Below are 27,599 nucleotides of genomic sequence, written 5' to 3'. Positions count from 1 at the left end.
AAAAAAAAATCATGACAAATTCAGATTTCAGCTGTTAGTCAAACAGATGTTTTTAATGGCATTCATCACACAGACATACAAAGACGTTACAAGTTCTTTTAGAAAATTAAATGGACAAAAATATTCCGCTTTATTTATAGCCTCAATAGAATTAGGCACGTATGATATTAGGATATAACAGGATTTAGAGGCGTTCTGTCCAAGAACAAGGTGGGAGAGACTAGACTAACCACTCAGACTACACAAATGAAGGCAAACTTTACATCACCCAGGGAGATTTCATTCAAACACAAAAAAATAAAATAAAATAAAAATATAGCACATCCTGAATGAAGAAAACATGGAGAAAACGCATAACATTTGCATGAGTCAGGGCAGGGATGCAAAGCATATACACAGCTTGCAGGCTAAATAACTGAAATACACACATAGCATTAAAAGCTAACACTAAGTGAAAATACAACATTGCCATTTAAAATGGTTTATTTATTATTATTATTATAAGCTAAAGCAAAAACAGTATTCAGATAACATGAGGGGACCCCCAAAAAACAAAACACGTGGCAGTGAGAATCTGATCAGCAACACTTAAAATATCACAAATATTTTGTTCACAATTTCAAGTTTTAAGTGTTACAGTTTCACTGAAATTCATTTTCACACTTTTCAACAAAGATATATATAAAACTGTTCAAATACACACAATTATTATTAGAGTGTTTGTTGTATCATGCATCAAATTTGTGTAGAAAGCTGGTGAATTCGGGTTTTGTGGTGGTGTAACAGTTTTTTATTTTATTTTATTTTTATATAAAAATGGTTGATCAAAGGCAGCTTGCCGGTTAAAAAAGTTAAAGGCCGATTTGTTCCAGAAACTTTTTTGTTATGCATAGTTCAGTTGAAACCTTGCCCCCTGTTGGCTTGCAGTTAAACTGAACTTACGAGACAAAAACTGTCTGCTTAAATAACACGGATCGAAAGATAAACAGTGCATTCTCACTTCAGTTACGGGTCATTCACAAGCATGTCAGAGCAAGTCTAGAGACGTGTAGTTGTACTTACTTTGAGCTCAGCATTTTCAGAACACTGCTTTCATTCACGAGACACTGCCAAAGTATGAACGCGTGACTGTCAAACACGTCAGTCCAACACGTTTTTTTTACATTGAAAAAACTATGGAAAAGTTGCATAGTGAAATGGGAAAAATGTTCGTGAGGACTACTACCGTGTTTTCTTTCAAAATTGTCACTTCACAGTAGAAATGTGAAAATGGTAGAATAGTGAACATAAGATAAAAACTCATGAGTGGTTATATAAAATGTTTGGTATAAGAGTTTTTTAATAGTTAAGATAGATAGATATTCTTTCTCCTCCACATCACACGTCATCAGCGCGTTACATGCTATGTAGAGTTAGACATGTCAGCACCGCAACAGAAACAGCAGCTGCCTTTGACAGTTCCTCCCAAAACAATGAGCTTATGTAGCGTTCACACCATAACTACTGTAGTTTGGAAGAGACGAAAACCTGTGACTCGGAGCGGTCCGCCCTTCGTAGGAGGCGTGGCTTTGGAGACGCTCTGAAGGGAGGGTGGGATCTCGTGCTTTCAAAGCTTTTATCTAAGCTTTTTAAAGGTTACAATTTTCGTACTTAGCAACATAATATTAATTTTTTTTTTCTACTAACAGCAACAATACCAGTATCACTTACAGTATCAGTAGTACATTAGTGCACAAGCTCATTTCTGTGAAGAGCAGGTGTTTCGCCTGTGTTCATCTTAGCAACATATTCATGTAAACAGTCAGTTCTAACGGAATGCCCAAATCAAATGGGACAAAAGTAGTATTTCAGTGCATTGATAGATCTTATCAGTGCTCAAAGTGGATTGGAATACGCACCGATAGGCTATGCAGAACTGGCAATTCTGTGTTTTAACCTGTAGTGTACCCTCACTTCCACTGGGACATGATTTCAACCGAGAGACTACCAGCACTTTTTTCCCCACTTCGAGCACTGGGTCTTATAGTGTAAACGAAAAAAAAAAAAGAAAAAAAAAAAGATGTTTCTGTGTGGGTCACTTTAGCAGCTTTAACAAACCTCTACAAATGGCTGACCAAACCAACAGACCAATTTTTATCATACAGATGAATCTGATCGTTTAACCGTCTGTAGACGTTTTTCATACATTTAGCATTATGAATCAGCATAATTATGTAGAGCTGAGAGTGTTAGACTTTTGAAAATTATTTAGAGATGGCAAGGGAAGACAAATATTTTAAATTACTTGTTAACTTTGTTTTGCCCTCATGATGAGAACGTTGATTATCAGATTATGTACAATGTTTATTTTTAGTAGTTTATTATTTTTAGCAAAATATAAAATACTTTTCTTAAGAGGTAAACCTGCACTCCCTGTTTGTTTGTTTTTTTTCTCAGTCCCAAGGCCTTCTATGGTGTCTAAATGTAAAATAAAATAAAAATTAGCCTGTTAAAAAATGTGATCTAACCTTTTTATATTCATATTCAGCTGGGAGAAATATTTATTTTTGGGTATACTGTTTTTTTGGTAAAGATTCTTAGACATCATTGTATTGGATCTCTGGGCTCGAGATTTTTTTTATTTATTTTTTTAAGAAATGCGTATAACTTAATATTTATGTTTTAATCTGTTACAAAAATTATTATTTTTTGCGGTGTTGAAACTCGCGTTGAGGTGAAACTTCACTGGAATTGGTACCAACTACTAAAATCTTTTTTCAGAGCAACTTACAATAAAGAGAGGAAAGGAAACAAAAGAAAATCTCTCGTTTCCCACCTTCTCTTCACTTTCCTTCTCAGTTAAAGTATCAGAATAATTATAAATGTTCCATTGATGTCTCACTGGCAGCATCAGGCTCAACCTCAGTCTGATTCAGGGCCAAGCCTTTAACAACATTCGCCTGTAAGAAAACAGATTCACAGAAGGTGAAAGAAATTAATAATTAAGTTACACAAAAAAAAAAAAAATAAATAAATACTAGAGACTAGAAACAGTAATTGTGCATTTCTTTAGATTTTTGCAGAATGTACGGTAGTTTTCTTTTCCTAAATATTAAACACGTTGTCATAAATGTGGGATGTTTCTCGAAATGCATCTGATAAACTGCATTACACTGTCATCTTATGTACTACAATAACTCATGGTCAAAAATAATCGCTCCCTTGCACTTTTTTTTTTCTTTCAAATCCAAAATAACCCTAAAAATAAGTTGAAATTGAACAAAGTATTTGGTATCTATGACTATTTCCAAAATGTTTGGTCACGTCTGTTGTGTTTGCATTCCACAGTGTCTGAAGCATTAAAGTGATAGTTCACCCAAATATGAAAATTCTGTCATCATTTACTCACCTTCAAACCTGTATGAATTTCTTTTTTCTACTGAACACTAAAGAAGATATTTTGAAAAATATCTGTAACCAAACAGTTGATGGACCCCATTGACTTCCATAGTATTTTTTTTTCCTACTATGGAAGTCAATGGGGTCCATCAACTGTTTGGTTACTGACATTTTTCAAAATATCTTCTTTAGTGTTCAGCAGAAAAAAGAAATCATACAGGTTTGAAACAACTTGAGTAAATGATGACAGAATTTTCATTTTTGGGTGAACTATCCCTTTAAGATTTACATATCACATTCAGAACGAATTTGGGTGTTTTTTTTTTTAAAAAGGCATGTCACAAATAATGTGATTTGTTACTATTAATTTTGCAGTTGAAGATCCACATTTCATCTGCACATCTAAAATGCTTGAACTATTGTATTGGTAAGTATTAATATGACAGTTTAAGTTGCAATTTTTATTTTTATATTATTTAGTTTATTTTAGAGATGTACCGAAGTATTGGCCAATCATCGATATACTGTATGATTGTTTAAAAACAGCCAATAATCAGGGCCGATTATATCCTGTCAATCAAAAGGGTGCGGAAATACATGTTCAGACTGCAACTCACACTGTGTGTGGAGAAAATATGTCTTGCATTTGATTCAAGCGCTGTCGAAATAACGCATAGATCCTACAGCAGGGTCATATAACAGCCTACGGTATATAAATATAATTGTGATAATAATATAATTAAATAATTAAAATTATATAAAAATATAAATGTATCCATACCACTGTTTATTATAAAGTAAACAAGAGCAGTGCTGTCCTGAAGAGTCAGTTATTATTGGGTTAATGTTGATTTCTGAATCTAACCAAGTAAAACTCTGCCAACTTGCAGATCTAAATCTGATTTCTGTAGTCAGACAAATTCAGTGAGTATCTTACCTGATCATTGTTCTGCATCCTGGTGTCTGTTTGAACAATTAAAAAACTCAATTAAACACACATTACTATGGTTATTTAGAATAATCTTTTTTTTTTAATTATTTACACACAATTTCCATCTTGTTATTTCAACTGCATATAATTTAGTGATGGCCAGTTCGTTAACAAATCATTCTTCTGAATCAGTTCTGGATGAGCCAGTTCCCCAAATTGAACTGAAATGTCTGAAACAGTTGTGGCTCAAGTCAGCACTGATGCACGTTATTGAAACGTTTCGGATGTGCCTGACAGTCACTCAGACTGAAGATGAATGAATGTGATGATGATACTGTTTCGTGACCAACATGAAGAGCTTCTCCGGCACCAGAACAATCGTTGATACTGCCATGACTTAAAAACTTTATGATGTTTGTACTTTACTTTAAGCTACACTCTGTATTTTTTCACAGCTGGGGTCGCTAAGATCTTCAAAACAATAAGAAAGGCGTAGACTGATGATGCAGTATGAAAATGAGCGTGGAATCATGGAGCTTGTCATCATCCTGATGTATCTAATGATGTTTATGGATGAGTGAATACATTGATGTTTTTAACATGACTGTGGAATGAAGCAAGGCGCGATTGCTAATGAGAGACAGATATCAGCGCAACTCACAAGTTCCACGGATATAAAGGAATGAGGACATTTCATGAATTCTACCGAACTACCCGCAAGTGCTGAATAATACTCACTCAGGTCATTTTATTTGACCTGGTTTGACCTGATTGAATTAAACTTGTGAGGTAACGCAGCGCTGTTTCAGATGATCTACACCAGTGGTTCTCAAACTTTTTTGGTCACACCCCCTTTAAACCTTTGAAAACATCTGGCTTGACAGTAACATTGAATTCTGAAACGAGCTTCCTGGTTTCTAACATCTATATATCTACATATCTGTTTTTGTTTTTTCACTTGTTCTGCTTATTGTACTGACATACACTGATAAAGAAAGAATTTATCATCAGTAGTCCCAAATTCACACATTTTGTTAACAGTGTCTACCATTGTAACATGTCTACAATCTATCTGAAAGAAACAGTTCACAGATAAGTATCAGACTTCCAATCACTAAAGTAATACTCACTTTTCCTTCTTACTTTACGCTTCCAATAAATCACAGCAGCAGCAGCAGCAGCAGCCACCAGAACAGCAGCAACAACTATTCCTGCAACAGCAGCTGAAGACAGACCTGAATCTGGAACAGCTGAAGACAGACAGACAGACATTACTCAACAGAGAGTGACTCATAATCAATTTTACCACTTCTGAGTCTTTTTCTCATATTTACACTTTTCTGCTTCGGTCATCAGATACATGATATTGATTAAATTGACAGATGGCGCCATCTGGTGTGTTTTTTGAAGAACAGAAGCTAAAACAGCGTCAGCAGCACAGAAAAACTGACCTCATGTTTGTTCATGTTAATAACATTAATCTTGTGAACAGCATGTGTTGGTTGAGTCACTTGATGTGAACTCAATTACGAGGTCAAAGCTCACTTTTTCAAACATTCCACAAAGAAAACATTAACTTGATCGATTTAAGGGAACTACTAAAGTGTCCTCACCAGTGACAGAAACACTGAAACTCCTTTTGATGCTGAAGCTGCTGCTACTGATGTCTAGTACATATTCTCCAGAGTCTGTGATTCTAATGTTCATGATGGTCAGAGATCCAGTCTGATGATCCAGCTTCAGTCTGTCTCTGAATCCCCCATCACTATGAACATCTGTACAGATCTTACTGGGCTCTCCAGTGATTTCAGCAATACGAGTGTCATTAAAATACCACGTCATCACATCATTTGGGTGTTTTATTACACCAAGATCTAAAGATCCTCCCTCCTTCACTGACTTTCTCTTCAATTCATCTCGTTGTGAAGCAGGAACACCTGAAACACAAACCAACAGATGATTAAAGGATATGTATGCCAATAACACACACAAAATGTGAAAGAACTAAAGATAAAAGCAACTTTCTATTTTGCACACATTTCATAAACTTTTACATTTTACATAAAATCCTCATCCAAACAGTTGATAAGAGAATGTAATCATAGATGGAAAACAAAACTAACCGTAATAACCAAGTGTGTGTATCTGCGGGTTGGAGTAATGTAAAGGTTGGGGCTTGGAGAAAGGTCTTTGTCATTGGTCGTAAAAGCTGTCGGTCAGTGTATAATGTAGGGTTTGGGCTGGGGTGTGCAATATAGTCTATGATATTGTACCGGTAATTGTTTTAATGATGTGCAATCTGATATTATGGAGTACGTCCCTAATTTAGCAAAAAACAAACAAAAACTCATCTAGAGAGTACATACACTAAACCTTTTTTGGTTTGGGTTGACTGCTGCGCGTGCACATTAAAAGTGCATGTTTTCTACATGTTTTACTCTTAAAATGCAGTAAAAATGCTCCTGTCTGAGTGTTTGTCTTTTAGGCTATATTTTTACTATATGTTATAGTAAAGCAATCACTTGTTGCTTCATAAAATTAAGGTTGAACCACTTTAGTCACATGGACTATTTTAACAATGTATGTCCTGCCTTTCTGGGCCTTCAAAGTGTTAATTAAATAGCTGTCAATGGAGCCAACAAAAATATCTTAATTTGTGTTCTTAAGATGAAAGAAGGTCTGGAACGACACAAGCGTTAATGACGGAATTTTCATTTTTGGGTGAATTATTCCTTTAAGTAGTCACTGTCGGACTATTTTCAGGGTCTTCAGGCGGAGATTGAAAGTGAAAGTGAAAGTGAAAGTGACACGTGACGGCCAAGTATGGTAACCCATACTTGGAATTTGACCTCTGCATTTAACCCATCCAAGTTAATGCACACACATTAGGAGCAGAGTAGTGAGTAGTTAACACACACACACTGCAAACGTGGATACACACCCAGAGCAGCGGGCAGCCTTTGTGTGGCGCCCGGGGAGCAATTAGGGGTTAGGTGCCTTGCTCAAGGGCACCTCAGTCATTTCCCACCGGTTCTGGAATCGAACCAGCAACCTTGGGTTACCAGTCCAACTCCCTAACCACTAGGCCAGGACTGCCCCCTTGGAGCTTTAACTTTAATTTCTACGATTCCATTACTGTTTGTTTCTCACCAACATAAGAGATGAGCTGGGCCTTGATATCACGGCTCCACTTCACACTCACTACTGCACAGACTCTGGCTCCAAGATACCAGCGCCATATTTGGACTTTGGCGGCTTCACTTCTCTACAATGGAAGAGAATGAAGTTGCGTCGTCCATCTTTTTTTATAGTCTATTTAAACAGGTTAATTCATTAAATGACTCACCGTGACCAGTGACACTGAAGGTCTTTTCAAAGGTATTTCTGCTGCTGAAGATCTTTAGTTTATATTCTCCAGAGTCTGTGGTTCTGATGTTTGTGATGGTCAGAGATCCAGTCTGATGATCCAGCTTCAGTCTGTCTCTGAATCTCTCTTTACACTGAACATCTGTACAGACATCACTGAGATCTCCAGTGATTTGAGCGATGCGGGTGTCATTATAATACCATTTAATGTCTTCTTGCACATTAGTGTTTAGAGTGACTGAATCTCCCTCCATCACAGACAATGGCACTCTATCAACACCAGACACACCTGAAGAAGAAATTATCAGTTCATTACTACACAACACTAAAAAAGGGCTGTGAAAAGTTTTTTTTTTTTTTTTTTTCATATCATTACAGATTGTGATAAGAGAAATATGTCTGGATTCATAATGTAACATGCAAACAAACAGCAGAAGAACATCATTGATTTACACATTCACTCATCAGACAAACATTCATGAGACTCATGGATGATCTTAATGAACATCATCCAAACTCACATCCTGATATTAACTGCTTTCCCTAAACATATATTTGTGGTGAAGGGGGTGGATTGGAATCCACTGCTGCTTCAATGTATATGTAATGAGTGATTATAATCAAGGTATTAATCAATATTTCTAAATATTAATCAATTCTAAATATCACGAGTTGAATGACTTCTCTTGAGATTTTATTTTGTTATAGAAGTTACCAGTGTGATTACTGAAATTTTTTTTCACGTATTCTTTAATGTCTGTATTTGATGTCTGAATGCAGTAACAGTGCTTGCTTATTTATCCCGGCTTCCAGAATGAAATAGGGACTGGTTTTGAGTTTGAGAAAGGTCTTCAACGTGTTTAAACATATTGAGGTCATTGAAGCCGAAAGTTTAAGGGACCATTTCTTTGTTAAAGCCTTACTTTCCAGTTAGACTAAAGTGCACATGTAGTTCTCCTTGAGAGAAAGAAGTTGTTATATTGATGTTTTGAGACGACTCTCCTGTTTATAGTTAGAGCCTGGCCAAATCCAACCTTGGAAAATCTGTGTGTCGATGTGTGTGTAAGTGGGGTGTCCTACGAACTCCTGTGTGAGTCTTGAAGCTGAACTTCTGCTGATGAAACCGCAAACTATCTTCAGTAAAACTTCTTCATTTTTTTTTTTTTATTCTTACTCCGGGTCTTCTTTCAAACATCTGGGGCCGTATGTATAAAGCCACTCTCTCGTAAATTATTTAAGAGAGCTAAAGAGGTCTCCTAACCTAGTTAGGATGGCAGCAGAGAGGAACACACACTTTTGTCCTATTACAGTTAAATGATGACGGAGTTGATCAAACAATAAAAGTTTGATCATCAAGGAATTCTTTTTGTAACTAACCTTACATAAATTTTATAGTAATGAAATGAAATTAAATGAAAGTAAAAATTAAACTTTTGGCGACTGGAAAAATGCAACAGTGCACCGGTGATGACTTGAGCTCATCATTCCACAGTAAGCAGGGTCTGAAATAGCACTATTGTGGCACTGACCACACCAAATACAGTAGTGGCCAAAAGTGATGTGCATTTTTTTTAAATGACCCTTTAAGTTTGCTTGAACCATCAAATTATGAGTAAAATATTTTTATATTTATATTTTTAATATTTTAAAATATGTGGGAAGAACAAAATACATTTTGTGAAATTATCTGACAAAATTATTTCAAGTTAAGTCACCTTTCACAATACAGATCGTTTCAAAGCAGATTTCCACTCATTACAGGAATAATTATAGTCATTATAGTTTTAGCTGTACAGCAGCTATAGAAGAAAAGTGTCATTGTCCAGCTTAAGTAAGTTCAGTGTTGATTAATTCCCATTGTAAAAATTATTAGTTCTCTATTTATTTCTATTTATTCGCTATGGAGAAAACATTCATGTCATCGTCCAGCGGTTCAGTTCTCAGATAATGGTGCCAATGCGCAGATGGGAGACTTACTCAAACGTTCTGAGGGCAGAAAAGAAAATGATTGGTTTACAGCTTCAACCAATGAAACTGAAGCAAGGGCGGGGTTTAGACGTTTGAATTTGAGGTGCGCTGCGGAGGGATTGAGGAATAGTCGGAATAAAAGACAGATGTTCGTGCCGTGGGAGAACGCATTTATTTCAAGGTAGGCCTAAGTGAATTTACTACTATATTTTGTTACAATTCAACATCCTCTAATGTTTACGAAGATAATAAGTGAACATTTAAAAATGCAAAGAACTATCATCATCTAAATATGGTATTGTATGCATTTTGATTAGACTATTTCATCAGTCGCCCAAAACAAAGCTGCTTACATGGCCTAACTGGTGTAAAACATGCTTTTACAATGCTACCTTGCTGTCTGTTAAATTGATATGCGAGAACAGAACTCGTTCAAATTTTTCGCGATATTTCAACGGTCAAAATGATACATCTCCCGCCTTAGCGCTGCTCTCAGGGCAGGAGTACTCAATAGATTCAAATCGCTGTTATTTTTGTGTAGGCTACTACACGCTGTTCTCAAGACAGGAGTAGCCTACTCAATAGATTCAAATCGCTTTTATTTTTAGTGTATTACGCGCTGCTCTCAGGGCAGGAGTAGCCTACTCAATAGATTCAAATTGCTGTTATTTTTGTGTATTACGCGCTGCTCTCAGGGCAGGAATAGGCTACTCAATAGATTCAAATCGATGTTATTTTAGAGTATTACGCGCTGCTCTCAGGGCAGGAGTAACTTACGCTCTAGATTCAAATCGTTGTTATTTTAGTGTATTACGCGCTGCTCTCAGGGCAGGAGTATTCAATAGATTCAAATCGCTGTTATTTTTGTGTGTTACGCGCTGCTCTTAAAGTACTCCTGTCCTGAGAGCAGCGCGTAATAGGCTACACTAAAATAACAGCGATTTGAATCTTTGGAGTAACAGTTAGGCTACTCCTGCCCTGAGAGCAGCGCTAAGGCGGGAGATGTATCATTTTGACCGTTGATATCGCTGAAAATTTGAACGAGTTCTGTTCTCGCATGTCAATTTAACAGACAGCGAGGTAGCATTGGAAAAGCATGTTTTACACCAGTTACCCCATAAGCAGCTTTGTTTTTGGGCGACTAATGAAACAGTCAAATAAAAATGCATACAATACGATATTTAGATGATGATTAGGCTACTAGTTCTGTGCATTTTTAAATGTTCGCTTATTATCTTAGTAAACGTTAGAGGATGTTGAATTGTAACAGAATATAGTAGTAAATTCACTTACCTTGCAATAAATGCGTTCTCCCACGAACATGTCTTTTATTCCGACTATTCAATCCCTCTAGCCTGGCAAGCCAGACCTACATCAAGATGTTAGGTCTGGCACCTCACCATAGTCACGGCTCAATCCGAGGGGCGGGATAAACGGCTGTCTTTCAAATTCCCTCTGCACGCAATAGGACAGCGTTTCAACCAACCAGAGCGTTTTCCCAACAGCGGAGCTTAGTTGATAGATTCAACTTTTGCCATATCTGGCCGGCAAAACGACGAACACATCTTCCTTTTTTTAAGAATGACTTAAGTGCCGTTCTTTGCTCTTTTCTCAAAGAAAAACTTAACTCCAAGTCCTCCAGAGTCGCGGCCAAAGCCGATTCGAAAGACCGTTGTTCTCCATCAGCAGCCGCCATTCTTTGTTTTCAAGTAGCAGCAGCCAGGTAACCGTCGCAACTCTGTCGTGTATGTTAAGCCCGCCTCCGCCTACTCTATACACAACGTGATTGGCCTGACCCAATCTGGGTTTTTGCAGCGGGAAGGTTTATTGAGAGTTGCTAGACTACCCTGGCTGCGAAATACATTTTGCTGCCGCTAGGGTGCGTCTAAATTTCTAGGCTACAATCCCTCCGCAGCGCACCTCAAATTCAAACGTCTAAACCCCGCCCTTGCTTCAGTTTCATTGGCTGAAGCTGTAAACCAATCATTTTCCTTTCTGCCCTCAGAACATGTTTGAGTAGTAAAACCCCCATCTGCTGCCAATGCAGGCAGAATGGTAAATCAATTACTGTATATTGTTAAATATTAAGTGAGAAAAAAAAGGCAAACTACAGCTACAGGTTTTAGAAAACCTAAAAAGCTCACAGGAGAAAAAAAAACATAGCCTACATTGTTTGCAACATAGTCAGTTATTAATATTTCATTGTCCTCTCTTGTTTTTTCATATGTTCATAATTTCTTTGTATGATAGTCTGGCTAAAAAATATGTCTGTACAATTTGGCATGTTTCATTGTGTTATCAAAATAAATAATTGACTCCAAGCACAACTACACAAGATGCTTACAAAATCTTTAATTTTTAATTTAATTTTTACTGTTTGGCAGTTAATTGACTTTCCAGCTGATCTTTAAATCTCGCAGGAAAATCAAGCCACTTTTATGAGGATTGCTTTCCCTGAATTGTTGGATCCATTGCTGGAACTCATGTTTACATTGCTGCTCTATATAAAAAAATAAATAAATATATTTTATATATATATATATATATATATATATATATATATATATATATATATATATATATATATATAAATTATATTAAAGTTTCAGTGTCTTAATTATTATTATTTTTTTATAATTACATTAAATGATGTCATGCTGCAGTGACCTCACCGTTGCAGGTTCACTAATGGCTGATTCAGAGATTGAGGGTGGCCATTTTGGGTTGACATCCTTGTAGTCCTTAGTTCACAGCACTTAAGTCCCACTTCAGTCAGCAGTTAAGAATCAGTCTTAGACTTTACTGAAAGTTGCTTTTAGCTTCTTTATAAAAGTCTCCTACTCTTAGAGAAGTCCTACTTTTAACTAAGAATTTTTTGACACTTAAGTCAAAGCTTAAGACTATTCTTAAGAGCATTTCTTAGAAGTTTTATACATGCGGGCCCTAGTCCTTGGGTCCTAAACTATTCATCCCTAGCAATGGATTCATGCAACCAATTTTCATAGCTTCATAAAGAACATTTCCCATTATAAGAATTACAGATGAATATTATCCATTAAAACATTTGGTGCTATTAATCGCAAAATATTGTAAGGGTGGATTCCTGCAGTGGTTCGAGCTGCAAGAACTGCCGAATGACTAAAGAAACGTTATTAGCAAGATGGTAGAAAACTGCACTTCTTGTCTATACCACCCACTGCCACTTATACCAATGACGGAAATAAGCGCAGTTACAATAGCTTAATATGTGGGAGAGCGTTGCTATAGAGAGTGACGATGTTGTATTGCAATATGGAGCACTTCAAAATCAATACCAAATCAAAACTAGTTAGCACATTAGTTATAATTGAAAAGGTTTAATGACAAAATATGGTTATGGTTACTCTTAAAATAGTTACAAAATAGATGTATGAGATGATGATAACTTATATTATTAATTGTACCCAGCATATATGAAAAATGTTACCAGAGAGAGAGAGAGAGAGAGAGAGAGAGAGAGAGAGAGAGAGAGAGAGAGAGAGAGAGAGAGAGGAAGGAGGAAAGGGACCCAGAGAAGAAGAGAGCCAGAGCATCAAAGAGACAGAGCAACAGTTACAATATTATTTTATCCTTTCCTTTACCATGTGACTAAAACCCAACTGTGAGATATTCAAACTGACCAATCAGATAATTACACTTCCACCACTGTACTAAAGGTGTGACAATTCATAGACCCCCAAAGTACAAACATTTGGCCTGCAAGCCTAGATCACTATCAGCCCCTCTGTGGCTTAGGAACTCCAAATGGTCATTGTGGTAGAAAGAGGGGGTAGAAAAACAGTCAAGCACATATCTTTGTTCATTTAAAATATCTTGGAATATTTTTAATTCTACAATATTACTTTTTTGTTGTTGTTGTTAGTATTAAAACATAGGGGGTGACTATAACAAAACGTTTGATGTTCATTTGCATATTCAGTTTGCAGAAGTTTTTTTATTATTATTCAAAGCCACTAAAATTACATTAAATGTACATTGATCAGTTTCTATAGTGATTTAAAAGATTTTAAGTTTCAAAACTTGTGAGAGAAAAATGTTCTCGGAGCAGCAGAGCGGAATAGCGTTTGCCATTCATTTTTTTATGGTTGACTAGAACAGAGATTGTAACATAAAATGTCTTACCATGTGCGAGTAAAAACAACACTGAGCAAAATAAATATTTTGCGTTTATGTTTCCCATGCACAGTTCTTCCCGCCACTTAGTTTGACAAAGAATGAATGAATGCATGGCACACACGTGTCGTTTTTGTTCTTCTGCTTCTGGTTTTGCTTTTGCTTCAGCCTTTTCTTCTATGGCGGTTGGCAAACCAGCTCGAGGTTCTTTTCCGCCACCTATTGAGGTGGAGTGTGAAGCCTCGATGAACGAAAGGAAAGAAAAAGAAAACTATATCCTTCTGATCAAATCTGTCTCTCTTGAATATTTTAGAAGAATATAGACCCTTAAATGTTTCTGTGCATTCTGAAATATATCGTGAACTGTAATGACATTGAGTTTTTCAACAAGCTGATTTCTTTCTCTTTTATAGCTATTCCTCTCAGTGTAAAATCACATGTTCTGTTTCCACAGTAATTGCAGCAGTCTGTCTCACACTTTCCTACAATATGCAGTGTATAATGAAGGCTAGTGTGTCCTATACAAAGCCGTGGTTATAACAGTATCTTCTCTTCCAAATACACTTCTTTCAATCCCCACTTTAGGTTGAATGCTGAATAGGGGTCTCCCTTTCGACTGTTTGTTCATTCTTTATCCTTGCTATTTTTAACTCAAAATATTCAAAACCAGCTTCATCATGTTGCTATTGTTTTTTTCATACGGACATTCTTACTTATCACTTGCCTTCTTTTTAAAAACGTATCATCCAAGTGTTCAATGCTATGGATTTTAGCAAAGGTTGTTAATACCTTTCAATTTCCTAATCATTCTCTAATACATCCTAATAGCTAGTTAGTGCAGTGAATCACTGGAGTCTGAGAGATCCATTTGCACTTAATTATTTAGAAAAGAGAAGTCGACAGGCAAAGGTGAAAACACCAGCAAACAGTAGCAGGACGTGGTCAGTAAACAGGCAAATGGTCGATGCAGGCGGCGAACAGACGGAATCCAGTATCCAGGTAGAGGTAAAGCAGGCAGGCAGCAGGCTGGCACAATCAAGGTACAAAATAGGGTCAAACCAGGTAGGCAAACACAGGAAGAAATGCTCGTTTTTCACAATAATAATACAAAACTTCGCACAGAATACAGTGTGGGTTGCAGCTATAAAGCCCAGTAGATGAGAAACAGCTGAGCAGGTGATTAGGATCAGAACAGGGGTTATGGGAAATGCAGTGCGTTGATGGCCCGCATCTGATGGCCTGAGAGGGAGGTTGCAGAGTCTGATTGTGACAGCTAGCTGCTTGCGACCAATCTGTAAAGGTATTTCTAGAAGGAATACATGCTCTTCTGGATTAGAACATGATTCTTTCTTATCAGATGCAAACATAAATGAATCTGACAAGCTCACCAAATCATTATACCTACAAGTTTGTGCTCGCTTTATCACACATGCAGGAAGAGCATCATTACATTTGTGAGGTACATCACTAACTTCCTCTGGGTTTTCTACCACAATAGGCTGGGAAAACACTTGACCACCAGCCAGGTCATTCCCTGAGATGAACTAAACTCAATCCGCCAGGAGTTGTGTGCTCACAGTCATGTTCACATACCCGGATACCAAGTCTGACTTCAGAAAAAGTCTGTGTAGAGGAACTTTTATATAATCGGCACCCACGCCGCGAAGTAGTAGTAGTCTCTGGGGGCCAGTGTTGAGCTGCTACTGTGTCTCATGATATCCAGATGTGTGTAGCATCCATGTAATATGGTTTATAACCAGACAAGGGAGAAATGGGTGAAACTGAATTCACAAATCTACAGTTAGGCTTGCTTGACATATTTTTCTTTTTCCAGGCTTCGCAATCAGCGATCAGATCCTGCATTTATACAGTAGAAACATACCCGCCGCTCACTAGAGCGAGTTTCTGTGGATCTGCCCCCTCCATACGCCCCACCCCGACTAAATCTGTTATTAGCATCCCGTCCTCCATCTGCATTTCAGCACCACGGACAGCAACTTTTAATCAAACCTTCCACTGGAGAAAAAACTGTTTATAAACTCTTTAACAAGAACCACCAAGTTTTCATGAACACAACCTTTGAAATCCTCCAATAAAATGTATTAGTAAATTTAATTTGGGCCTAATGGGTGGAGCTAAATGTCTAACCACACCCTAACCAGAGAGGAGGAGCTGGACGTCATTTGACTCTGCAGTGAGTACCACTTTTCAGTTGTATGACACTGCTTTAACTTGTAAATAGCACCATCTAGTGGGTTTCTGAGAAACAGCAGCTAAAGCAGCATCACAGCACTGCCAGCTCAACAGGAAACATCAGACCGATGGCAGCACCTCAAAAATAGAAATCATGTCTGTGAACTATGAAGACGATGCAACAACTTGCTAAATGCAACACATTTAACATCTAAATGCAACACATGTAGCCTTTTAAGCAATGTGTTCTTGGCGTCTCATGCCTTTGGTATCTAATGTAGCCCATAAAGGGACATGGTGGTGGAAAAAAATTGTGATGGAAAAAAAAAAAATGTTTTCAAATCATTTACATTCTCCCAAGAACTTTACGTTGCCTCGAACTTGGACTCAGTGTGAAAATTGTGTCATTGCATGTGAAGGTGATCGAGATGATCTCATCAGTTATATTATTTGTTATATAAATACAGTGTCTCATGGATGATCTTGATCAATTTAATGAACATCATACAACCAACATCCTGATTCATTTATACCCTTCTCTATACCTTTGCTTTGGGAACCTACTAAAGCCATTAGATGATTTCTATAGCATAAAAACAGTAAATCAAAGGGTTAAATGCCACTAAGTTTTTTTTTGTTTGTTTGTTTGTTTTTGTTTTTTGCACAGTGAGTGGAAACTTCACACAGTCCCGTACTTACAACAGATGAGAGTTATCGTTTCTCTCCCTCTGTCAGAAACAGTTTCTCGTCATGTTTTTTTTTTTAAGAGTCTTAAAAAGCTGTTTGCAGGACAGGAAGAAACTTTTCACCTACAAGCTAAACACACCTGCTATGAATACACACTCTCACCTACAAGCTGTTTGTCCACCCAACACATCAAACCACATCTCTGAAAACCGACCACAGCTACTTTCAGTTTGACTTGGAAGATGAACGTCAGTGCAGCCGGTACTGTGAGATGCCAGTTGCTTTTAACTCTGTATTTTTATAGGATTCACACAGACTGAGTGTTTTGGTGAACAGTGTTATTAGATCAAGCACTGAACAGTTAAAGAAGATGTTTCACACGCTTGTTTTGTTCTGTTTCTGCTGCTGGAGTCTAACTGGTAAGTTATACAAACATTTTAATGGTTTAATTTCTTTCCACTTCGGAGCAATAAAGCTGCTACTACTGTTCAGATTATTTTCATCTGCTGCTATCTTTACCAGATGAATAATTATGGTGAGATACTAACTTTGAAATCAGGTTCCTTAATTTATTTTTCAATACTTCTGCAGTTTTCATAAACAGACAAATGTTATGGAAATTAATTTGTCAAAATGTGCATGAACCCTGGGAGCATCAGAGAATCAGTGATCCTGCTTTATTTACTGATCTAACCATCTTATTTATATAAAAATAATTATTGAAAATATCCATTATAATTAATCTTGTAGCTTCATACTGAAGTTATCATGTATTTGTTTTCAGTACATTATGTAATTTTAAGCAATGATTTTGCTCAACTGTAGATAACTTTAAAACAGAGACCAAATTATTGGTTCATAACAACATCTGTCTGTTCATATATCTCACATTTCATTCTGTGTAGTATCTCTACTGATGTTGTGAATGTATTTCAGTTCATATGTAAATGACAAAAACTACAGATGATTTCCGGCTTTGTAAACCAACGAGAGTCTTAATCTGTTTTAAACATGTTCATGTTCTTCAGGTGTGTTTGGTGCTGAGAGAAATGACATACAGTCAGTGTCAGTGATGGAGGGAGATTCTGTCCTTCTACACACTGATACTAAAATACATGAAGACGACAACATACAGTGGAAATTTAGAGATAAAAAGTCTCTTATAGCTAAAATCAGCGTTGAGAACCAAATCTTCTCCACACGTGGTGTTCCTGATAAGAGATTCAGAGACAGACTGAAGCTGGACGATCAAACTGGATCTCTGACCATCACAAACACCAGAACTGAACATACTGGAGTTTATCAACTAGAGATACATGGAGTGAAGAAACTGACATCAAAAACATTCAATGTTTCTGTCTATGGTGAGTAGAGATAATTTGTTCTGTCCTATTATTATTTTATAAACAGTACCCTGACCTTTAAACTATTTGCATTTAGATTTTTTTAAATTATTTTATAGTTTATTAATAATAATAATAATAATAATTTGTAATTATATAGCGCCTTTCCAACACCCAGGGTCGCTTCACAAAGATAGGTTATGGAACAGAAAAAAAAAATATCAATATCAAAGCACAATACGCAAACAAAGAGATACAAACAAAGAGGGATTCAAACAAATAACATATCCATAACAAGGTATATGTTTTACAAGGTACAAGGTAAACAATTATCAAATATGTTTTTTTTTTCTGAATATTACTCATAGCTCTCAGTCTGTAACTCTCCCTCCATCACTGACACTGACTGTATTTCAAGAGCATAAGAAACTAAGGCTGAAGTCAGATAAGTAAGGTTATGGAGAGCTTTGTAAGAGAGGATTACCTTGAAGTTTATACGCAAGGAAACCAGAAGCCAATGAAGGAGGAAATTGAAGTAATGTGCTCATTCTTTCTTGTGTGAGTGATCAAGCGGGCTGCAGAGTTTTGAACATATTGTCATCGTTTAATATTTTTAGTTGAAAGGCCGTAAAGAAGTGAGTTACAGTAAGTTCTAGTTGAGCTGTGACAAAGTATTACGGTTTCAGCATCCTGCTGACTAAGAGAAGATTGAAAATGAGACATAAAGCTGTCTTTACCACTTTAACAATGCGATCATTAAATGAAAGAGTGGAATCAATGAGATCAGCAAGATGTCAAACTGTGGTATAGGGGGAATTATCAAGTCTCCATCCAAATCTATCAGTTGACCGGGAAATAGATACAACATATTTAGTCCCTTGATGCAAGCTGTTAATGTAGGTGGAGGAAACACTGAGGCTAAAAATGCTAAAAATAAATCTGAATGTCATCAGCATAACAGTGGAAGTTAAAGGGATGGTTCAGAGTAAAATCAACCTAGGGTCCTTTGCACCATGACCTCGAGCCAAACACTCAAAAACAGCTCAAAAGCTGAGCTGAGGTTTAACAGAAGGAGAGTGCTAGCCAGAATCTGAAGCGTTGAGGGACCAGGACTGTTTCAGTAACGTGTAAAGGGCGAAAGCCAGACTGGAAAGGCTCATAGAGGTTATGTGCTGTTAAATAGGACTGTAACTGGGAGGCAACAACATTTCTAATATTTTAGAGAGAAAAGAGAGGTTCAAAATAGGCATAAACAGCACTGAATAAACCCTCATTCAACACACTGGACTGAAAATAATATTATTCGATTTTTCAATATTTCTCTTTGTTGTCATATTTTCCAGCTCGTCTGCCTGTTCCTGTCATCAGTAGAAACTGTTCTTCATCATCATCAAATTGTTCATTGGTGTGTTCATCAGTGTTGAATGTGTGTGATGCGACTCTCTCCTGGTACAAAGGAATCAGTGTATTGTCCAGCATCAGTGTGTGTGATCTCAGCATCAGTCTCTCTCTACCTCTGGAGGTGGAATATCAGGATAAAAACACCTACAGCTGTGTGCTGAACAATCCCATCAGCAACCAGACCACACATCTGGACATCAACACACTCTGTCACACATGTGCAGGTACCACAGCACTGATGATATTACTGTTTATGCACTTATTCACTTAATGATAATCTTAACCATCTCATCACACTCTCCTTCACTTCGTCCATCCTCCAGTGTCTCTGATAGTGTTGATCTCTGCTGTTGCTGGATCTCTGATGATTGTCTCTACAGTCGTGATTTTCGGGATCTGCAGGAGACGCAGAAAAACTGATCAAGAAGGCAAGAGTTACCTAATGCCTAAAGTATTATAACATTCAACAATGATTATAATAAACAAATAAGTATGATAACAAATACTAATACATATTTGAATTGTTTTTGATATCCCTATATTATAGATAGAACTAAATGTATAGTTATTTTGTTTAGCAGTTTCTGTATATTACATTATGTATGTCTATATCTATAATGACAAATCTACATTATTTCAATGATAAAACAACTTTTGTGTAAAGATGCTGCATTCTGCTGGTGCACAAATGAACATCGATATGAATGACGCTGTTTCACTTTGAATTTTTATGATGATTTAATTTCACCATACGAAGAATGCGGATGCTTTAAACATCCTTGTCTGCAATCTGTAAATTTAAAGATAAACACATTCTGTGTTAGGAACTCTGTGCATGTGAAATTTGTTAATGCTGTTTTCAAAAACTGCAGCATTCAATATTTAATCGCATACATTAATGCTTTAACTCACAGATGAGATTGAGTTTTGTTGCTTTAATGAATCTATTGTTGTTGCTAAAACAGTTCATACTCGTGAAGAAGAGATGACATATGCTATTCCCACATTCCACAAAAGGAAAGCACATAAATTGGTAAGAGAATATATTCCTAATTTATGTTCTGTGTCTATGAATACATTTAGCAGTGAGTCAGATTAGTTGTAATGATCCATCACACACAACAGCAGATTAACCGATATGTATAAAAGCCATGAGATCTGTTACACACTGCTCTGAGACACAAAGGTTGAGATCCAAATGCAACTTTTATTGAGTAATCCAGAATAAAATTACATTTTTTTAATTTATTTTTTAAATACATTTTTAAAGCAACTGAGAAGCATTGAAAGAGTGCATGATATTACATCTTATATTATTATTATATATTTTAATCTTAAACAGTCTAACAGGAAACTGAAACCTTCAGGAAATGATGCAACAATGATGCACATGACAGATGCATTTGCATGACAGCCAATGAGCAAATGCATTTTTAAAATCAGTCAAACCTACTTTATAACATCATAACTGCATTTACATTGACCAAGGTTTTTTTTTTTTTTTTTTATTGCATATCTGGCAGATTGGATCTTGTTACAGCAAAATCTCATATTAGATCAGATTTTTAGAGTCCAATTTAGATTTACTTCAATATATTTGTGAATCATTGAAGTCAGAAAGTCACATACTATGTCACAACAAAAGAATCTGTCTAAGATCTCTCTGTCTGCTGTAAGGCTCACACTTCTGATGTTTGTTTTTAGTATTATCATCTCTTGTTATGTATTATTTTACAGAACGTTAAAGAGGAAGACCACGTTGAGTATGCACCTATTGCCATACGATGATGATCAAACTGACACCCACTACACGTTTCATCAGGAAATCACAGCGGACATGCATTAGGATCATTCTTAAAGTGTGCTACTTTTCACAGGATTTTTTCTTTTAAGACTTTTTTAGATAACAAATTATCTAAATCATATGACACAATGCAGCATTTTCAAGTTTGACTCTTTTTTTTTTTTAAGTGCAAATGTAGATGCAAAAAAATCACCATGAGGAGTGGAGACTGCTGTGGTCTCATGTATTCACATCTGTACAGAAATGTGGTTTGATCTATTGTACAAACAAGTTATGCATGAGCTTGTAACTGCTATGTGTTTGTGTTAATGTCGGTGTGAGAGTGTGTATGAGGTGTCAATAGCGTGTGGTTAAAGGTTTTTTTCATTACTGCTCACATGAACCTATTTAACTTGCTTTAGACAAAACAGCTTTACTACAAAATACTAAATCCTACATAAAAAAAATTCTCAAACCAAAAAGAGATGTTACTGTGTGAATGTGAAATATGAAATAATGAAAATACTCCAATATTTATTAGTATTTTAATTAATTTATCTTTAGTTCTGATTATCCGCTTGTAGCATGACACTGAAGTCATAACTGGTCACTCCTAAAACTCCTTTCAACAGATACTAACACCCAATGATAAACACTTTGATGACAAATCAATGACACCCCTTACATATTTTTTTATGAGGTATGCGTAAAGTATGACACCTACAAGAAGTCCACAATCTGTAGAGGTGTTTGTTGAAGTGAAATGTCACACATCTCCAAAATGCTGCAACAAAATAGAGCTTTGTCGTCTTCTTCATTGGTTGTTAACGGCAGCTTGCATCCTTGACGTTGCATTACTGCCATCTTTTGGTTCTAGTTATTTCCCATATACTTCATTCATCATATTCTTGTCATTAGTCCCGTTTTAGTTAGAAAGAAAAACAAATATTTCATTCCTTGTTCATTCCTACTGCAGTCCATTATACTATTTACTCCATTTCCTATTAGTCCTATTTTTTCCATGTCTTTTATCATATCTATCCTCTGTAATTCATATTTTGAACAATTAATAAGCACATGTTCTACAGTCTCAGGTATTTTGCACTGATCACAAAACACAGTTGGATGTTTCCCCATTATATGAAGAGTGCTATTGAATTTATTATGCCCTATTCTTAGTCTGGTTACAATAGTCTCTTCTCTCCTGTTTCCTCTCTTATTTTCCACAGTGCCGACTCATTTTTTAATTGAGTAAAAATGTCTTCCTTTTAATTCTTGGTCCCACCTTTGTTGTTCATTAGTATATTTTCCCCACACTATACTCTTTCCCTCTGATCTTGAAAGGCTGATGACTGCTTCTATACTCTCTTTTTGCAGTGCTTTCTTAGCTATTTAGTCTACCTTTTCATTTCCCTATAATACTCATATGTGCCGGGAGTCCGGGACCCACATAAATATAATGTCATCACCTTTATTCTATATTTTTGAATAGATAGACATAATATCATAAAAAACTTCCTGATGATTCTTAACCATACAGGTCTTGAGACTCTTGAGATTCACTTTCAGCACAGATGTTAAACCTCATCATATAACAATGCATTCAAGACTTACTACCATTCCAGTACAGTAAAACAAATGAGCAATGGACATATTTTTTCAGCCCTTGCAAATAATCCTGCTGTTAAAAAAACAGTTGGAAGATTAGTGAAGTCATTTAAATCAATTCATCCAGCAATTCATTAGTGTATAAAACAGTTGGCTGTTTTGGCAAAAGAAAAAGATGAACCACAAAATGTAAAAAAAAATCAAAAAATAAATGAGAGACAGATGTAGATGCAAAATACCTGGACAATTATAGTCAAACACCAGACACAAACTTGTGACGGGCTGCCTGGTGAAGATCTGCTCCAGCTCGGGAACTGCCACCTATCCAGCAGACGAACAAAACACCCGTATCGAAGTCTGAAGGAGTAGGCTACGTCGAAAAAATACTTTATTTGAGAAATAATACAATTAGCAAATATGCTAAGGTGTTCTGGTTTAGTGTGTGGTTACTTGGGTGCCATTGGTGGTTGTTGTTTAGCCTACTGGTTAAAAGAGGCGAAGTAGAGATAGCCTAGGTTTCACAGACACAGAGTCGATCATGATTGACGAAAAACATAGGCTAGGCTGTGTCCGAAAACTGATCATGCTGCCTTCGGAGAACGCATTTCAAGGTTGGAAGGCATCATAGCACGTCTGAATCCAATGTTAGTTTCACTGTCTCCTGAGATTCCTTCATCTGATCGATTTTTAAAGGCAGCACAGATGTATCCTTCACTGCCTTTGTTATCCCGCTATCCTGTGCTTTCCATTCTGTGCCAGTTGAGCAAGAAAAATTGTGAAAGTTGTGTCTGGTCGTCAGTGTGTGAATGTACATTTTTGATCAACGTTAACTTTTCCACTTATGATTTCTAGCAAGAAATTACTGTTGCAGGCCTAGTCATTAAATATTATCTTAGTTTTCTCCTAAGCTCACTTTATTTCGCTGTACATCATTAAAACGTTACGCTGCCTCAGAAGTATTTCCAAATCAGTTTTGTGAGATCCCTTTTTGTGCAGACGCTGCCTGCAAAGTCATTGTTGCCTCACAGCGAGGCAAGTCACCTAAGTTTTCGGACGCAGCCGAAGTTTCTGTCTAATCAAGTGGGAGATTCGCTTTGCGTCAGAATGTTAGAAGTTCGAACCTTGACAAGTCATTCAAGTAATGTGAAGAAGTTTTTTGGAAAGGAACATAATCCATTCAACATAGTGGAAGTCATGGTACACTGATATTTCAATGTAAAAAAAAAATATATATATATATTTATATAGTACTCCGTTAGATAAAGGATTTAAGTTTTTTACGCCTCCTCATTTATTCATGATTATGAAGGTATTGCTAATGGCACCCGATGTAGAGTTAGCTAACTATCAGTAAGTTAGTTTAGACTTGTATGCTATCATAATAGTTTAACCTTTTCTGGCAGACGATAAATCAAATGAAGAGCATTTTATTTTTTTAGAATTTTTTTTTCTGATACTTAAAGGGTTACTTCAGGATTTAGCATTAAGCTTTGTATTAGTAGAAAACCTGTAGTATTTTCGAATTACCATGCTTTCCACCCTCATATCCCCCTGAGACGAAAGATTTATGTATTTTTTGTCTGGAAAAAATCCTCCGATGACGCAAAAATCGTCATTTTGCGTCATCGGAGGATTTTCTGTCCAGAGGCTAAAGACTACAGCCAGTAGAAGGCGTTGTTCCGCATGTTTACAACCCGCCCATACAGGGTGGGATCTCACTAGGGGTGCACCGATCCGATATTAGGATCGGATATCGGCCGCGATACTGATAAAATAGCTGGATCGGGGATCGGAAAAAATAACAGATCCACGGGCCGATCCAGTTTTTTTTTTCTTTTTTTTTCGTCGTCGCAGCAGAACCTACGTCATTCGTCAGCTTCACGCGTGTCGCATGCTAGAAGCAACATGGAGCGAGCCAGAGGCCGTTTCTCAATACCAAGTACGCAAACTTCGGACTTGCGTCCTCCTTGGTAGTTCGGACTTGCCAAGTTCGACTCAGGAGAACGAACTCCCGAGGACGAGAGGACGCGAGTCCGGTTATTCTGCAAATGGAACAGCATGCGTTCTTGATCGCGTCACTCGGCTCGCTCTGGCTACTCCGGTAATCTCTTTATGTATATTTTAGCCAAAAATAAAACGAAGTATGTTATACAACACCACTCTGCCTCTTTTCATTTAAAAAACATATTAATGGCCACATAAATGTGGTTCAGGCAAACGCGTATATTGATTATCTTTACTGCATATTAACAACACGAAATATAAAACACAACCCTGCTTCTTTTTGTTTTCATTTTTAAAAATATGAAACATAATGATCATTAAAACTGACATTTAAATTTGCCATTGCTGATTAAGTGAGCATTCACAGGTCATGTTTGTGATGGTGGTGTGACACACATTACAATGTTTGGTTATTATTATTTGTATGTGTGATCAAGTTGATGTTCGACCAACTTTTTATTTTTTTATTCTCAGGTTCAGCTGCTATGTTGCATTTTAAATTCCTGTTGCAGGACTTTGCACTTTATATTTTTACATGTTTACAATTTTTGGAAACACAGTTTTTTTGTTTCCACCGCTACATTTTAATTTGATTTTTTTTACATTTATTTAAAGAAGTTTGATTATATTCTATTTTCGATTTGAATGCACAATTGTTTTTTAAATAAATAAGAATACAACACATTACATACATCTGTTATTTTGTCTTAGTTATGTTTAGTTAGTAGTCTGGTGCCTTTAGTCTCTTCAAGGAAGGTATAAGGTGGAAGGTATACAGTTTATTATTAATTCAACTATAGTATCGGATCGGTATCGGGTATCGACAGATACACAAAGCCCAGGCATCGGTATCGGTATCGGGACTGAAAAAGTCGGATCGGTGCACCCCTAGATCTCACTCACAGAATGTACACAGTATCAGCCGTCTTTCTTTGGAAGCTAAGCTAGCATGCTCTTGTTCTGTGGAGAAAGCTGAATAATAGGAGAAAGCTGAGTAAGTAGGGGTTACCATTTTCCCAGACTTGTCCGGCGGGCGAGACTGTTAAAAATGTCCGGGATTCGGCTTTTGCGTTCTGCGGTCGCCATTCATTGTTTACATGCACACCTCTCGTTTCAATCTAACTGAATTAATTCCAATCGGTGAATCTGACTGTAGTGTTTACATGAACGCTAAACAAGTGATCGGTTGATGTGTGCTTTACCATTGCTAAGAAAATTTCCGCTCCTCCGTGAGAGATGCGAGACCCCTCAGTAATGACGCCACCGGCCTCGCGCTGTTCTCCCGCGGCCGTCAGCCTCGTCCTGCTCACCACAGTAAACATGATGAATGGCGACTGTAGAACGCAAAAGCCGAATCCCGGACATTTTGGGTCCCTAAATCCCTGGCAAACTCATCACTTACTTAGGCTAGCCTTGTTGTTTTCAACTGCGCTCTCTAACCGGTAGGCGTGGCCTCCTAAGGCAGCGAAGCAAGTGCATTCTGGGAGTTGTTGTCTTTCATCCACATAAGCCAAAAATACATTTTCTGGCTTTTCTCAGTCTAGAAAGCTCCAAATTAAAAAATTTCTCCACATTTCTTCTACTTAAATGACCTATTTTAAATACACATTAATCTTCCCAGAGGTGAAGTATCCCTTTAAGCATTCATGACATTTTAATTAAAACAGAAATAAGAATTGTATTCTAAAAAAGCGAAAAATAAGCTACCTCAGAGATCACCTGTAGATGCGTACAGTAGTGTAAACAGGAAATGCTTATACCAGTTTTCCGGTTCGAACGTTGGGCGTTCCGCATAACCCCTTTTCTTTACTAGCACCATCTAGTGTCCTAACCAGGAATTCATCTTTCCTTGGTTAGCCTTCACCCTCATCCACTATAAATACATGACATAATAAAAAAAAAAACAAAAAAAAAAAAACAGTCGATTAGACTCATTTGTATATATGGCTAAGGATTCATTTAAACAGCTTGTGTGAATGTCAAAGGTTCAATCCTAAAATGTTCAAGATAAAAGTTCAGTCTATGTTTTGTTAAAATCACAATGATCACTCTATAAATGATTCACAAATTGCATAGGTCAGTTATTTCTGATAACAAACCTAAAATAATTGCAATTATTATCAAGGTTTTTTTTTTTTTTACAGGTACAGCTTTCTGAATTTGTGACTCTGGGAACAGATCCCATAATCCACATTAAGCAGGATGAACCTGAGAAAGAAAGAGAAATTTGAACAATTAGAAATCTTTTCCCATTGTTCTGTCACAATGGGTTGCAGAAAACTCACGATAGAGTATCAAACAAATACAGTATTTAATAATCAATAAAGGCTTAGGCCTTGTCCACACTAATACGTTGGGAACAGATATTTTTCTCTACGTATTGGCCTTCCGTCCACACTGACATGGCGTTTTTGTCCTGTGAATATTAGCTTTTTGTTGTGTTGTGCCTGTTATGTGCTATTCACTTTGAAGATATGTTACTTTGCACACTCTTCATATCACAGTCCTGCAAAGATGGCAGAAACTGTACTCACAAATGCTGATATGGCAAAATAATGCGGCATATAATGGTGACTAAGATTGACCTGGACACATCAGTGAATGGTGAGATATTTTGCTAAATAAAATCAAACTATCAGAAGAATAGCATGAGAACTTTGCCTGTATGTTCCATCTGTATCATCTCAGTGAGCTTTTATGAGGTTTCACGCATGCGCAGTCAGGTGATTTTAGAGTTTATTATTTCAGTGTGAATGACAAACTTTTGGAAAATGCATGAAAATGT

At 36.7% G+C, this 27,599-nt stretch overlaps 1 protein-coding gene across 1 annotated transcript; it reads right to left on the bottom strand.

The window, feature by feature from the left end:
• Positions 1-39: 39 nt before the first annotated feature.
• Positions 40-15,509, bottom strand: LOC311085904 (uncharacterized protein; the record flags this gene model as incomplete). The annotated part of the gene is made up of 7 exons (XM_084118522.1): positions 40-2,939; positions 4,316-4,341; positions 5,440-5,559; positions 5,923-6,246; positions 7,656-7,964; positions 13,805-14,036; positions 15,450-15,509. The coding sequence occupies 7 exons, from the start codon at positions 15,507-15,509 to the stop codon at positions 2,856-2,858; spliced, it is 1,155 nt and encodes a 384-aa protein (XP_083974648.1). The 3' UTR covers positions 40-2,855.
• Between the last annotated feature and the right edge of the window lie 12,090 nt (positions 15,510-27,599).

Source organism: Abramis brama, assembly GCF_963993115.1.
Source record: "Abramis brama genome assembly, chromosome: 6".
Taxonomy (NCBI): domain Eukaryota; kingdom Metazoa; phylum Chordata; class Actinopteri; order Cypriniformes; family Leuciscidae; genus Abramis; species Abramis brama.
Note: the sequence above shows the minus strand (reverse complement) of the source record. Positions and strands in the feature narration are given on the sequence as shown.